The sequence below is a fragment of the Rhinoraja longicauda genome, chromosome 7 (assembly GCF_053455715.1).
Source record: "Rhinoraja longicauda isolate Sanriku21f chromosome 7, sRhiLon1.1, whole genome shotgun sequence".
Taxonomy (NCBI): domain Eukaryota; kingdom Metazoa; phylum Chordata; class Chondrichthyes; order Rajiformes; family Arhynchobatidae; genus Rhinoraja; species Rhinoraja longicauda.
In genome coordinates, this window is record NC_135959.1 from 44597427 (window position 1) to 44609593 (window position 12167).

Sequence of the window (12167 nt, forward strand, 5' to 3'; positions counted from 1 at the left end):
TGGGTTTCCAGGTAATTTGACAAGTTGGATCCCTGGTTAGCCTGGTACAGAGGGTCTGTTTCCATAAACTAGATTATGAGTGCATCTGAAAAGGCAAAGACTAGGAATACCAGGCAATCATACCAGCTGAAGATAGACACAGAGTGCTGCCGTAAAAGAGCGGGTCAGGCAGCATCTCTGGAGAAAAAGGCTGAGTGATGATTTGGGTCAGGACCCTTCCTCAAACTCAATCTGAATCAGATTCAGTCTGAAGAAGATGCCCGACCCGAATCGTCACCCATCCTCCTTCTCCAGAGATGCTGCCTGACCCGCTGAGTTACTCCAGCACTTTGTGTTTATCTTCGGTATAAGCCAACGTTTGCGGTTCATTCTACATCATGTGAACTACTTACAGAAAAGTTGCACTTCAGGCATCAGTGGCCACATTCAGCTTCCATTATCCTTTGTGCCTCATATTTTTCCTAAAGTAATAGATACAATTGAATCCCATTAAATATGGCCATTTGCAGAGCATCAGACAAATACGTGCTTCCAACAGGAACGGAAACAAAGGGAAATTTATTGGTTGATAAAAATACTCACCACTGAACTTTGCCTTCTGACCAGTGTGCTTGTTGATGTGACTACATAACAGTTTTTAGGCTGTTTCATTAGAGAACATAGAACAGTACAGCACAGGAACAGACCCTTCAGCCCACAATGTCTGTGCTGAACATGATGCTGTTAAACTAATCACAGCTGCCTTTACATGATCCATATCCCTCCATTCCCTGCATATCCATGTGGCTATCTAAAAGCCTATGAAACACCACTATCATATCTGCCTCCACCACTGCCCCTGGCAGCGCGTTCCAGGCCCCCACCACTCTCTGTGTAAAATACTTGCCCTGCACATCTTCGTTAAACGTTCTCCATCTCACCTTAAAGCAGTGGCCTCTAGGTTTTGCCATTTCCATGCTGGGAAAAAGGTTCCGACAGTTTACCCGATCTATAGCTCTCATCATTTTGCTAACTAGTCAGTGGAAAGATTATACACGATTACAATCGAGCCGTCCACAGTGTGCAGATACAGGATAACGGGAATAATGTTCAGTGCAAAACAAAGTGTAAAGTGTAAAATCAGATTAAAAATAGTCCGAGGGTCTCCCAAGAGGTAAATGGTAGCTTTTTATATACATTTTTATTTTCATATACCTACCTCAACTACCTCCTCCAGCAACTCATTCCATGCACCCACCACCCATTTTGTTAAAAAGTTGCCCCTCAGGTTCCTATTAAATCCTTCTCCCCTCACCCTAAACTCTGTTCTTGATTCTCCTGCTTTGGGTAAAAGACTCTGTGCATTCATTCTATCTATTCCTCTCAAGTGGCCAAGCGTTATTTAAAAAAATTACCAAATTCAAAACAGCCCAGTGGTGATGTCAGATTTCAGAGAGCTAGACCATTAATATTGTGAACTCAACATATTTTGAACATGTTCGTGAATTAAATATTTCCTCTAATTAACAATGCCCAATGAATGTTGTTGAACAGGGCCATTTTTCATCATAAACACACAAGATTTTAGATTAATATTCTGTATGAAAAGGCTTACCCTTTTTATTGCCATTTTTATTCTTTGCGGTACATCTGGTATAAATATCGACAGCAGAATTTTCACTACAAACACAGCATGCTGAAAATATATGGTGATTTAAAAAAAATTATTCTTCAATTGTTATCTATTTTAGTTATGCAGTAGATTGTTTTGTAATAGGTTGCAACTGTTACCACTCAACATATTCCACAATTAACTGAGACAAACTAGATCTTTTTAATTTAACAAAAAATAGCAAATTCTAAACACAGGTTTGCACACTGTGGCACAGCGGCAGAACTGCTGCCTCACTGCGGCACAGACTTGGGTTCGATCCTGACCTCCGGATTTCTGTGTGGAGTGTGCACGTTCTCTCTGTGAACACATGGGTTTTCTCCGGGTGCTCCAGTTTCCTTCCACACCCCACGCATGCAGGTTTGTAGGTTAATTGGTCTCAGTAAAATTCCTCCTAGTGCATAGGAAGTGGCACGGTAGCGCAGCGGTAGAGTTGCTGCTTTACAGCGAATGCAGCGCCGGAGACTCAGGTTCGATCCTGACTACGGGTGCTGCACTGTAAGGAGTTTGTACGTTCTCCCCGTGACCTGCGTGGGTTTTCTCCGAGATCTTCGGTTTCCTCCCACACTCCAAAGACGTACAGGTATGTAGGTTAATTGGCTGGGTAAATGTAAAATGTAAAAATTGTCCCTAGTGGGTGTAGGATAGTGTTAATGTACGGGGATCACTGGGCGGCACGGACTTGGAGGGCCGAAAAGGCCTGTTTCCGGCTGTATATATATGATGATATGATGATGATGGATGAGAAAGTGGGATAACATCGAACTACCGAGAACGGGAGATTGATGGTCGGCGTAGATGTGTCGGGCTGAAGGGCCTATTTCCACGCTGAAAGTCTAAACTAAACTAAACGAAAATACTTTCGATTTGAGCTCCTAAAAATGGCTGGCATTTTACCAATCGAATCACCCAGAGCCAGAACTCATTTTTTCATTAAGACACAAGTCTCCTTTCTCTTTGAAAATTGGAGAATTTTCAAAGATTCATTAAAAATGTAGGTTATATTTTTTATAACAGACACAAACAATTAACTGGTTCAAATCTTGTAGCTGAGTTTACGTAGGAGATCATAAAAATGACATTTATTAAATTGGTTGACATACCTCAAAAACCATCACAATGGCAAGTTTCTCGTAAAAATGTCTCCCTCTCCCAAATTCTGAGGTGAAAGCAATCAGGCACCCGTTGGTCACCACAGCCACAATGTTCATGAGTTCCAGAATTGTGAACCACTGACCTGCCAACAAGATGGTTAAAAACAAAGTGGAAACAAGGAACTTTGTGTCTGTTTTTGGTTGAAAACCGGCATGCTGCAGTACTTCTTACTGACAGTAGGGGGTCCACTTTTCCACTCAGCATTAACTTTTTACTTTAACTTTTAAACTTTAACTTTCGAGATACAATGAGGAAACAGGCCCTGTGGCCCACCGAGTCCGTGCTATCCAGGGATCACCCCATACACGGTGGCCATGCGGTCACGGTGGCGCAGTGGTTGAGTTGCTGCTTACAGCGAATGCAGTGCCGGAGGCCCGAGTTCGATCCTGACTACGGGTGCTGCCTGCATGGAGATTGTACGTTCTCCCCGTGACCTGCGTGGGTTTTCTCCGAGATCTTCGGTTTCGTCCCACACTCCAAAGACGTGCAGGTTTGTAGGTTAATTGGCTTGGTAAATGTAAAAAATTGTCCCTAGTGGGTATAGGATACTTCCAGTATGGTCCCTGGTGGACTCTTCGGAAGTGATGACCACGATACACTAGCAATATCAAACAAATTAGGAACGATTTATAGAAGACAATTAACCTACAAACCCGCACGTCTTTGGAGGAAACGGAATGTAAACGGAGACAACCCACAGGGAGTACGTTCAAACTCCACACAAATAGCACCCATAGTCAGGATCAAACCCGGGTTTCTGGCGCTGTAAGGCAGCAACTCTACCACTGGGCCACTGTGCTGCCCTTAATTAGAACTACTAGAGAACTGAACTCAGAGAGTGACAGAGTGCTGGAGTAACTCAGCGGGTCAGGAAGCATCTCTGGAGAACATGGATAGGTGACATTTTGGGTCAGGACTCTTCTTCAGAGAACTGAACCAAAAGGGCTGGCAAAAAGGACAAATAGCAAGAAATCTGTTTCTTCCACTTATTATTGCTGCTTAAGCTTTACTGCAGGAAACATAAGATATTGTTTTACTGAAGCCGATTGTGAAAAAAAGCTTAATATCATGGTGGCACAATGGTGCAGCTGGTAAGGCTGCTGCCTTGCAGCGCCAGGGGCCCGGGTTTGATCCTGAACTCGGGTACTATTTGTGTGGAGTTTGCAATGTTCTCCCTGTGACCGTGTGGGTTTCATCCGGGTGCTCCGGTTTCCTCCCACATCAGAAGCTTGGAAGTGCGCACCACTAGTCTCAGGAATGACTTCTTCCTCTGTTATCAGACATCTGAACAGTCTTTCCATAAGCTAGGGTACAGTCCGAATCACTTCTGTCCCATCGTGGACATTGGCCTGTGTCTATGGAACTGATGCGCTACAATGTTGAGAATATATTCTGCACGCTGTCTCTTTCCCTTCACTCTACCTAATGTACTTGAGTTTGGCTTAATTGCATTTTTGTATTGCATTATCTGACAGTTTTGGATGGCATGCAAAATAAAGCTTTTCACTATGAAGGCACAAAGAACTGTAGATGCTGTTTTACCAGTGTTTGAAGAAGGGTCTCGACCTGAAACTTAACCTGCTTATTCCCTGTTCAGATGCTGCCTACCCAGCTGACTTCCCACAGCACTTTGTGTCCTTCACAGTGACACGGCAGTAGAGTTGCTGCCTCATAGCGCCAGAGACCCGTGGGCGGAGGGAGGCCATCCCAAGATGCCACCGTGTCCGCTCGGAGGCCCGTCAGTCGTTGGGACAGGGAACCCACCCGAAGGCTTGTCGATTGGCGTAACTAGTAACCACAGGTAGGCTCATCAGATGGGGGGACCCGCCGAAGGCTCATCGGTCGGGGGACCGGGAGGGAGCTGGAGACGACGGGCACTAGGAGCAAAGGCCAGCAGGAGGGTGAACCAGGACAATTCCTCCAGTGCCTGCAGGAGGCACCCCCGGGACACAAGGATGACCGGCCAAGGAGAGGAGTGGGATGTGGGTTTGCGGGAACTGTTCCAGGGCATCGAGCGCACGGGCCGCCCAGACTTTGAATTTTGAATAATGGCACCAAAATAAGGTGACGCCAGCATGTGTAAGACAGGCAACATGGATTTCACTGTGCAGTTGCAAATGTGACAAATAAAGTACCATTGATCCACTGAACCTTTGTTTGATCCTGACTATGGTACTGTCTGTGTGGAGTTTGTACTTTCCCCTGTGACCGCCTGGGTTTCCTCCCTGTATCTCTAAACTAAACTAAATACTTAATGTTTGTCTGGATTCAATGAACTCCATGTTGCTCCCCTTGTCATGTCCTGCCTGGTGGAGTGAATATCGATTCCTTACCTATATCTTGAGCCATGTGAGCAATGGGCCGTTTGTTTGTCTGTAGCAGTCGTCTAGCATCCAGACGCATGTCGAATAAAATGATTAGGATAAAAAGCAATGGTCCCAGTGGGAATGAGACGGCAAAAAGCTGGAAACCAAACGGTCCATAAATGAAATGTTCAACCTCACTGAATTATATCCCCCCTCCCTTTACCCCTCCCCCGTCCCCCCACCCACATCCCTTCCTCTGGCTTCAAACTTCCCTCCTTATGTCACAGCCTTTTGTCTTTAGTTTCAGTTTTTAATTTTAGTTTTAGAGATATAGCATGGAACAGGCCCTTCTGCCCACCAAATCCATGCTGGCCATCAATCACCCATTCACTCTAGTTCTATATTCTACTTTTGCATCTTACACACCAAGGACAATTTACAGAAGCCAATTAGCCCACAACCTTGCACGGCTTTGGAAGGTGGGAGGAAACCGGAGCACCCGGAGGAAACCCACGAGGTCACAGGGCGAACGCACAAACTCCATACAGACAGCATCCGAGGTCAGGATCACACCTTGGTCTCTGGCACTACGAGGCAGCAGCTCTGTACTGTTTCACATCTGACATTTGTCCACCCATCTGCCAATTAAACCCCAATTCACCTGTATCCACCTATCGCTTGCCAGGCTTTGTCTTGCCCCACCTCTCTTCCAGCTTTCTTCCCCCCCCCTCCCACAAACAGCCTGAAGAAGTGTCTCGACCTATAATGCTGCCTAGTCTCCAGAGATGCAGCCTAACCCACTGATTTACTCCAGCACTTTATTTGTAAACCGCATCTGCAGTTCCTTGTTTCTATGTTTTGCTGATTTATTATGGCCTGCTGTAACTAAAAGAACAGTAATTGAAATGTTATTGCTTGTTTGTCCGAATTAACAATATAGCATTATTTTAAAATATATTATAATAGATCAAAGATAATTTATGCTGAATTTTATGACTGTTTCATAAGTTCATAAATCATAGGAGAATGGCCTAGGTTCAATCCAAACCTCAGGTGCTGTCTGTGTGGAGTTTGCATGTTCACCCTTTGACCGCGTGGATTTTCTCCATGTGCTCTGGTTTCCTCCCACATCCCAAAGATGTGCAGGTTTGTAGATTAATTGGCCCTCTGTAAAATGGTGTGCAGGGAATGGATGAGAAAGTGGGATAACATAAAACTAGTGTGAACGGGTGGGTCAATGGTTGGTGTTGGACTTGGCTTCGGTACAATTGTAAATTGTCCCTCGTGTGTGTAGGATAGTATTCGTGTGCAGGGATCGCTGCTCGGCACAGACTCGGTGGGCCGAAGGGCCTTGTTTCCCCTCTGTATCTCTAAACTAAGCTAAAATTCTTATTTATGAACATGAATAAGTGGCTCATCCATTTATTTACACATCAATATATCACAGCTGTTCAGACTTACCATCTGGTATCCGTACTGTATGACCTTTGATGTGTACTCCTCCAACGTGAAGTCTCCAACATCGGGTTTCTGGTCTTCCTGGAGGATGTACTCATCTATCGTACTGCAGTCTGCTGTCATTTCTTTTTTACTGCAATATCTGTGTCTCAGGCGATCAAAACATCTTTAAAAAAAATATCCAAATGCAAACTGTTAAAGACACAATCGTAATAAGGAAAATAAAATGCTCCTTCATAAGTCATGACCATTTAGACTTAGGCCATTTGGGCCAATGTGTCTACTAATTAAGAACCTGTCAATCTCCGCTTTAAAAATACCCAATGACTTGTGTCAATGAATTCCACAGATTCACCACCCTCTGGCTAAAGAAATTCATCCTCATCTCCTTTCTAAAGGTACGTCCTTTTATTCTGAGGCTATGGCCTCTGGTCCTGGACTCTCCCACTAGTCGAAAAATCTTCTGCGCATCCACTCTATCCAGGCCTTTCACTATTTGGCAAGATTCAATGAGGTTCCCCCTCAGCCTTTTAAACTCCAGTGAGTACAGACCCAGAGCCATCAAAAGCTCCTCAATATATTAAGAAACCAAATCAGATAAATTACACTTTAAATATTACAGCCTGTATAAAATTGTTATACAAATTCTTAACTTTGCCTTTCTACCTTCCCCAACTGCTGTTAGTACACACTTCCATTAACCAGCAAACCAGTAAAATATTAATCATAAATAACTTCAAGGATACAAGTCTGAACCTCATGCCTTCGAATGAATTAAAGTCCTTCTGCGTACACTATGAAGAGTCAGAAAATATGAAATGCTATGTAATATGAAAAGTTTCAAAACTGTAAGCGAGTTTAGATTGATGCTAAATTTCTGGTGAGGGCACCTGTGGCACATACCAGTCCAATTGTTGAAAAGTCTAAGGCACATGATCTCGACTGAGAAAAGGAGGTGGGTCTTACGTAATTGTGTGTACAGGAAATACAAGCTTGGCTAGTTATGACAGGCATGTCACGCAGACACAAACACATGCATACACAGGGAAACAGACACAGACACACACACAGACAGCTGAACATCATTAATGAGACTTGCAGAGAGAGGTGCATCCACTTCAGAAACCAGCTTGTGTTGATATACGGAGCAACACGATGAATAAAGCATGGTTTGGGATTTTAAAAAAGAGGAAAAGGGAAACGAGTCCTTACCCAAAGCATTTTGATAAACCATAAAGTTGGTGAAAAGTGCCTGAGGCGGCACAAGGCTCTGCTCCTAATGCTGCCCTTTGTGCAGAGAACTGTACACCCGCTGCTCACAATACAGGGACAAAGCACGGCCTCAGCTCCTGCCATCCCTTTCCAGTAATTCCATCAATGGGTATTTCAATTGTAAACTTGCTTTGTGTGCAGCAACCTGTCGTGGCCATCTTTACAGCATTTATTGTATTAAATGAAGTTAAAACTGCATCCCTGTGATGTACATTGCACTGCTGTATCACTCTATGATTCTCTCCCCTTCCTGGAGATGTGAAGTCCATAACGAAGATAGGCACAAAATGCTGGAGTAACTCAGCGGGTCAGGCAGCATCTCTGGAGAAAAGGAATAGGTGACGTTTTGGGTCAAGACCCTTTTTCAGACTGAGAGTCAGGGGGGAAGGAAACCTGAGGTATGAAAAGGTTCAGAACAAATCAGAGCCAGCACCTGATGACCAAGGAAAGGTGGAGCCCAATGTCCATTGTTGGCTGTGGAAGAGGTGATAATGAAGGGATACAAACAAGCAGCTTTTTTCCCGTGAGTGATAGTTCTACTCAGTAATCAGCCTGTAGTCTCTTTCTTGCTCTGGTTTAATTTCACCCACATGTTTAGACTGTAATGTTGTATCCTTATTGTTTTGATGTGGTTATGATTTATTCTTAATTGTTAACTGTATGTTTGTGTTGTCATTTGTGAGCGGAGCACCAAGGCACATTCCTTGTATATGCACATACTTGGCCAATAAACATTCATTCATTCATTCAAACAGTAAAACTAGCAAGATCACTAGGGTGGGAGAGAGACGGAGAGAAAGGAAATGCAAAGGTTACTTGAAATTAGAAAAATCAATATTCATACCACTGGGTTGTGAACTGTAGGCCCATGCAAAATATGAGGTGCTGTTCCTCCAATTTGCACGTGGCCCCACGGACAGTGGAGGAGGCCCAGGACAGGAAGGTCAATATGGGAATGGGAAGGAGAGTTAAAGTGTTTGATAACCGGGAGATCGCGTAGGCCGAGGCGGACTGTGCGGAGGTGTTCAGCAAAATGATCGCCCAGTCTGCGCTTGGTCTCACCGATAGAAAGGAGTTCACACCAAAAACAACGGATACAGTAGATGAGGTTGGAGGAGGTGCAAAAGACCCTCTGCCACATCTGAAAGGTCCCTGGATCAGGTCTATTCCTATGTGATTGCTGAACTGGCAACCTTGAGGCTCTGCAGGCTGTCAGTAACAGCAGCTTTGTACTCAGCCACACGTAGTTCCTGCTTTACCAGCAGAGGGCATATTGACTGGTTGCATCACGGCACAAGATGAGTTGGGCTTAGGGCCTCTTTCTGTGCTGTAAGGCTCTATGGTTCGATATATCAGGATATTTGCAAACAAATTATCAACTAAGACAGTTGTGGTATTTGTAAGGTATTTTTGAAATAGTGCTTGGGTAGTAGAGTTTTTTCTGAATTCCAAACTAAAATGAAATGGTCACTTCAATTGTGTATTCTCCTTCACAAATAGGGGGGTGGGGGGGAGGACACAAAGTGCTGGAGTAACTCAGCAGGTCAGGCAGCATCTCTGGAGAACATGGATAGGTGACGTGTCAGGTCTGAAGAAGGGTCCTGACCATAAACATCGCCTAAGCATGTTCTCCAGACATGCTACCTGACCTGCCTAATTACTCCAGCACTTTGTGCTTTTTTTTAGTAAACCAGCATTTGCAGTTCCTTGTTTTCTCTCTTTATTCAGTTTAGTTTACTTTACTTTAGAGATACAGCGTGGCAACAGGCCCTTCACTGAGTCCATGCCGACCACAATCACCCGCACACTAGTTCTATCCTACACACTAGCGACAATTTACAGAAGCCAATTAACCCTCAAACCTGCACGTCTTTGGAGTGTGGGAGGAAACCGGAGCACCCGGAGAAAACCGACGCAGTCACGGGGCGAACGTACAAACTCCGTACAGACAGCAGCTGTAGGCAGGATCGAACCCAGGTCTCTGGCGCTGCAAGGCAGCAACTCTACTGCTGCACCACCGTGCCACCCATATCTTGACATGTGATTGATGTGCTCTCGTGATTGATGTGCTTGCTTGAGGCATGTAAAAGCCAGCTTTAACCGTATTAGATAGGCAACAACCCAAATGTACCACGGCAGTGCATTTTCAACAACCACCACATCGTACAACAGCTTACATTTTACAGCAATTGATTAACTTAATAAAGACAGACTTACAGTAAGAAAATATCCTTTGCCATCTTTGGAAGTGATTCCATGATCATTAGCGTCAGCAGTTGAAAACTAAGTTCCAACATACAATTGTTCAGCTCTCCACAATTGTCCGTTAAACCGGGCAAACCGATTCTCGTGAAAAACTGCTCGTTGTTCTAAAATTAAAATAGAATAAAAGCATATGTTTTGGAATTCTAATCCATCAGCCGTGCTTTTAATAAATGGGTACGTGCTTTACCTACCGTTCTCACAAAGGCTATGTAAAACAGAGGGGAATAACTGTTGGCAAACTGGAAGGCAAATGATTTTATTATCAGGGCATCGTTGTATTCGGTCTGAGTCCTGTGGTTTTCTACCAAAAGAGAGGAGAGAATGAAAAATAAATTGCTTTTTTTTTTCTTGCTTCATACGACTGACCTGCATCAATTATTGGACACCAAGTTTATGTTTGCTGACATTCCAATGCTCAATGATCATCTGTCAACGCTAGTTCTATGTCATCCCACTTTCCTATCCATCCCCTACACTTCCAATCCCTTGAGTGTTTGACGGCACTGGGCCTGTACTCTCTGGAGTTTGGAAGGATGAGGGGGGACCTCATTGAAACTTACCAAATAGTGAAAGGCCTGGATAGAGTGGATGTGGAGAGGATGTTTCCACTAGTGGGAGAGTCTAGGGCTAGAGGGGACAGCCTCAGCAGAAAAGGACGCATCTTTAGAAAGGAGATGAGGAGGAATTTGTTTAATCAGAGGGTGGTGAATCCGTGGAATTCATTGCAACACGCGGCTCTGAACGGGTGATTGCTGGTCGGCACGGACTTGGTGGGCTGAAGGGCCCGTTTCCACTCTGCATCTCTAAAACTAAAACTAAAGCCCTTCGAGTCTACTCCGCCATTTGATCATGGCTGATCTGTATTTCCCTCAACCCCATTCTCCTGCCTTCTCCCCATTACCTTTGATACCCTTACTCATACTACCTATCACATCCAAAAGGCGTGCAGGTATGCAGGTTAATTGACCTCTGCAAATTGCCTCGAGTGTGTAGAGAATGGATGACAAAGAGGAATAACATAGAACCAGTGTGAATCGGTGATCACTGGTCGGTATGGACGCCGTGGGCCAAAGGGCCTGTTTCTACACTGTATCTCTAAGCTAAATTTACTATTGTGCTAATGATACTTAGGGTGAAATCACACCCCATAAACAAGCCTACTGTGTCATATTATTTGTCTATAAATTGGATTTGATCTAATTGAACTATTCTAATTTTGTTTGTTTTACTTCTGATTTCTTTTCTACTCTCAAAATTTCTGCTGCTGTCTATTAGTTCCCTGTTATTTACAATATTCATTAATCTACTTTGAACAGTGATATTAAAATGGCCTGATGGCAACATGTCCCATTGAAACACTTCCAAATATAACACTTACCCCACTTTGTCATTCTCATTGCAATTCTCCGGTAAGCCTACAATTAAAATAATTATCATCAAATACCATAATTCATTTTCCTGTCTGGTAACACAGTGGTTTTCTTCGTTTCAGATTATATGTTGAAATATCAAAGGACATTGAGATCAATAAATGTTATTGAGATCAATAACATATATAATGACTCTAGCAGCGTCTATTCGCTGTAGAATGTCAGAGTCATAGTCATACAACACGGAAACAGGCCCTTCGGCCCATCATGCCGATCAGGAAGCCCCATCTGTCCTGGCCCCATTTGCCTGTGTTTGGCCCATATCCCTCTAAATCTTTCCTACCCATGTGCCTCTCCAAAGTCTTTTAAATGTTGTTATAATACTTGCCTCAACTACTTCCTCTGGCAGCTCATTCCATGTACCCACCACCCACTGTGTGAGAGGTTGCCCCTCAGGTTCCTATTAAATCTTTTCCCTCTCCTCTTAAACCTATGTTCTCTGGTTCTTGATCCTCCTACCCTGGTAAAGGGCTCTGTGCATTCACCCCATCTATTCCACTTATGATTTTATAAAATCAACCTTCATCCTCCTACGCTCCAAAGAATAAAGTTATAGCCTGGCCAATCTCTCCCTATAGCTCAGGCTTTCAAGTCCTGGCAGCATCCTCGTATATGTCTGTACTTTTCCAG

General features: G+C 44.0%; 1 protein-coding gene across 3 annotated transcripts in view; it reads right to left on the reverse strand.

The window, feature by feature from the left end:
- The window catches only part of LOC144595537 (anoctamin-5-like), a 38181-nt gene that overhangs the window by 1359 nt on the left and 24655 nt on the right, over positions 1-12167 (reverse strand). For 2 of the 3 annotated variants that reach the window (XM_078403065.1, XM_078403064.1), the window contains 8 exons: positions 11486-11522; positions 10299-10408; positions 10060-10211; positions 6574-6736; positions 5140-5269; positions 2755-2888; positions 1595-1675; positions 393-461 (listed from right to left, as the gene is read on the reverse strand). In XM_078403065.1, coding sequence (XP_078259191.1) covers positions 414-461; positions 1595-1675; positions 2755-2888; positions 5140-5269; positions 6574-6736; positions 10060-10211; positions 10299-10408; positions 11486-11522 — 855 coding nt within the window. In that variant the 3' untranslated portion in view covers positions 393-413. Of the gene's footprint in view, positions 1-392; positions 462-1594; positions 1676-2754; positions 2889-5139; positions 5270-6573; positions 6737-10059; positions 10212-10298; positions 10409-11485; positions 11523-12167 lie in introns of those variants that run through there. The other variant, XM_078403066.1, reaches the window with a different exon arrangement.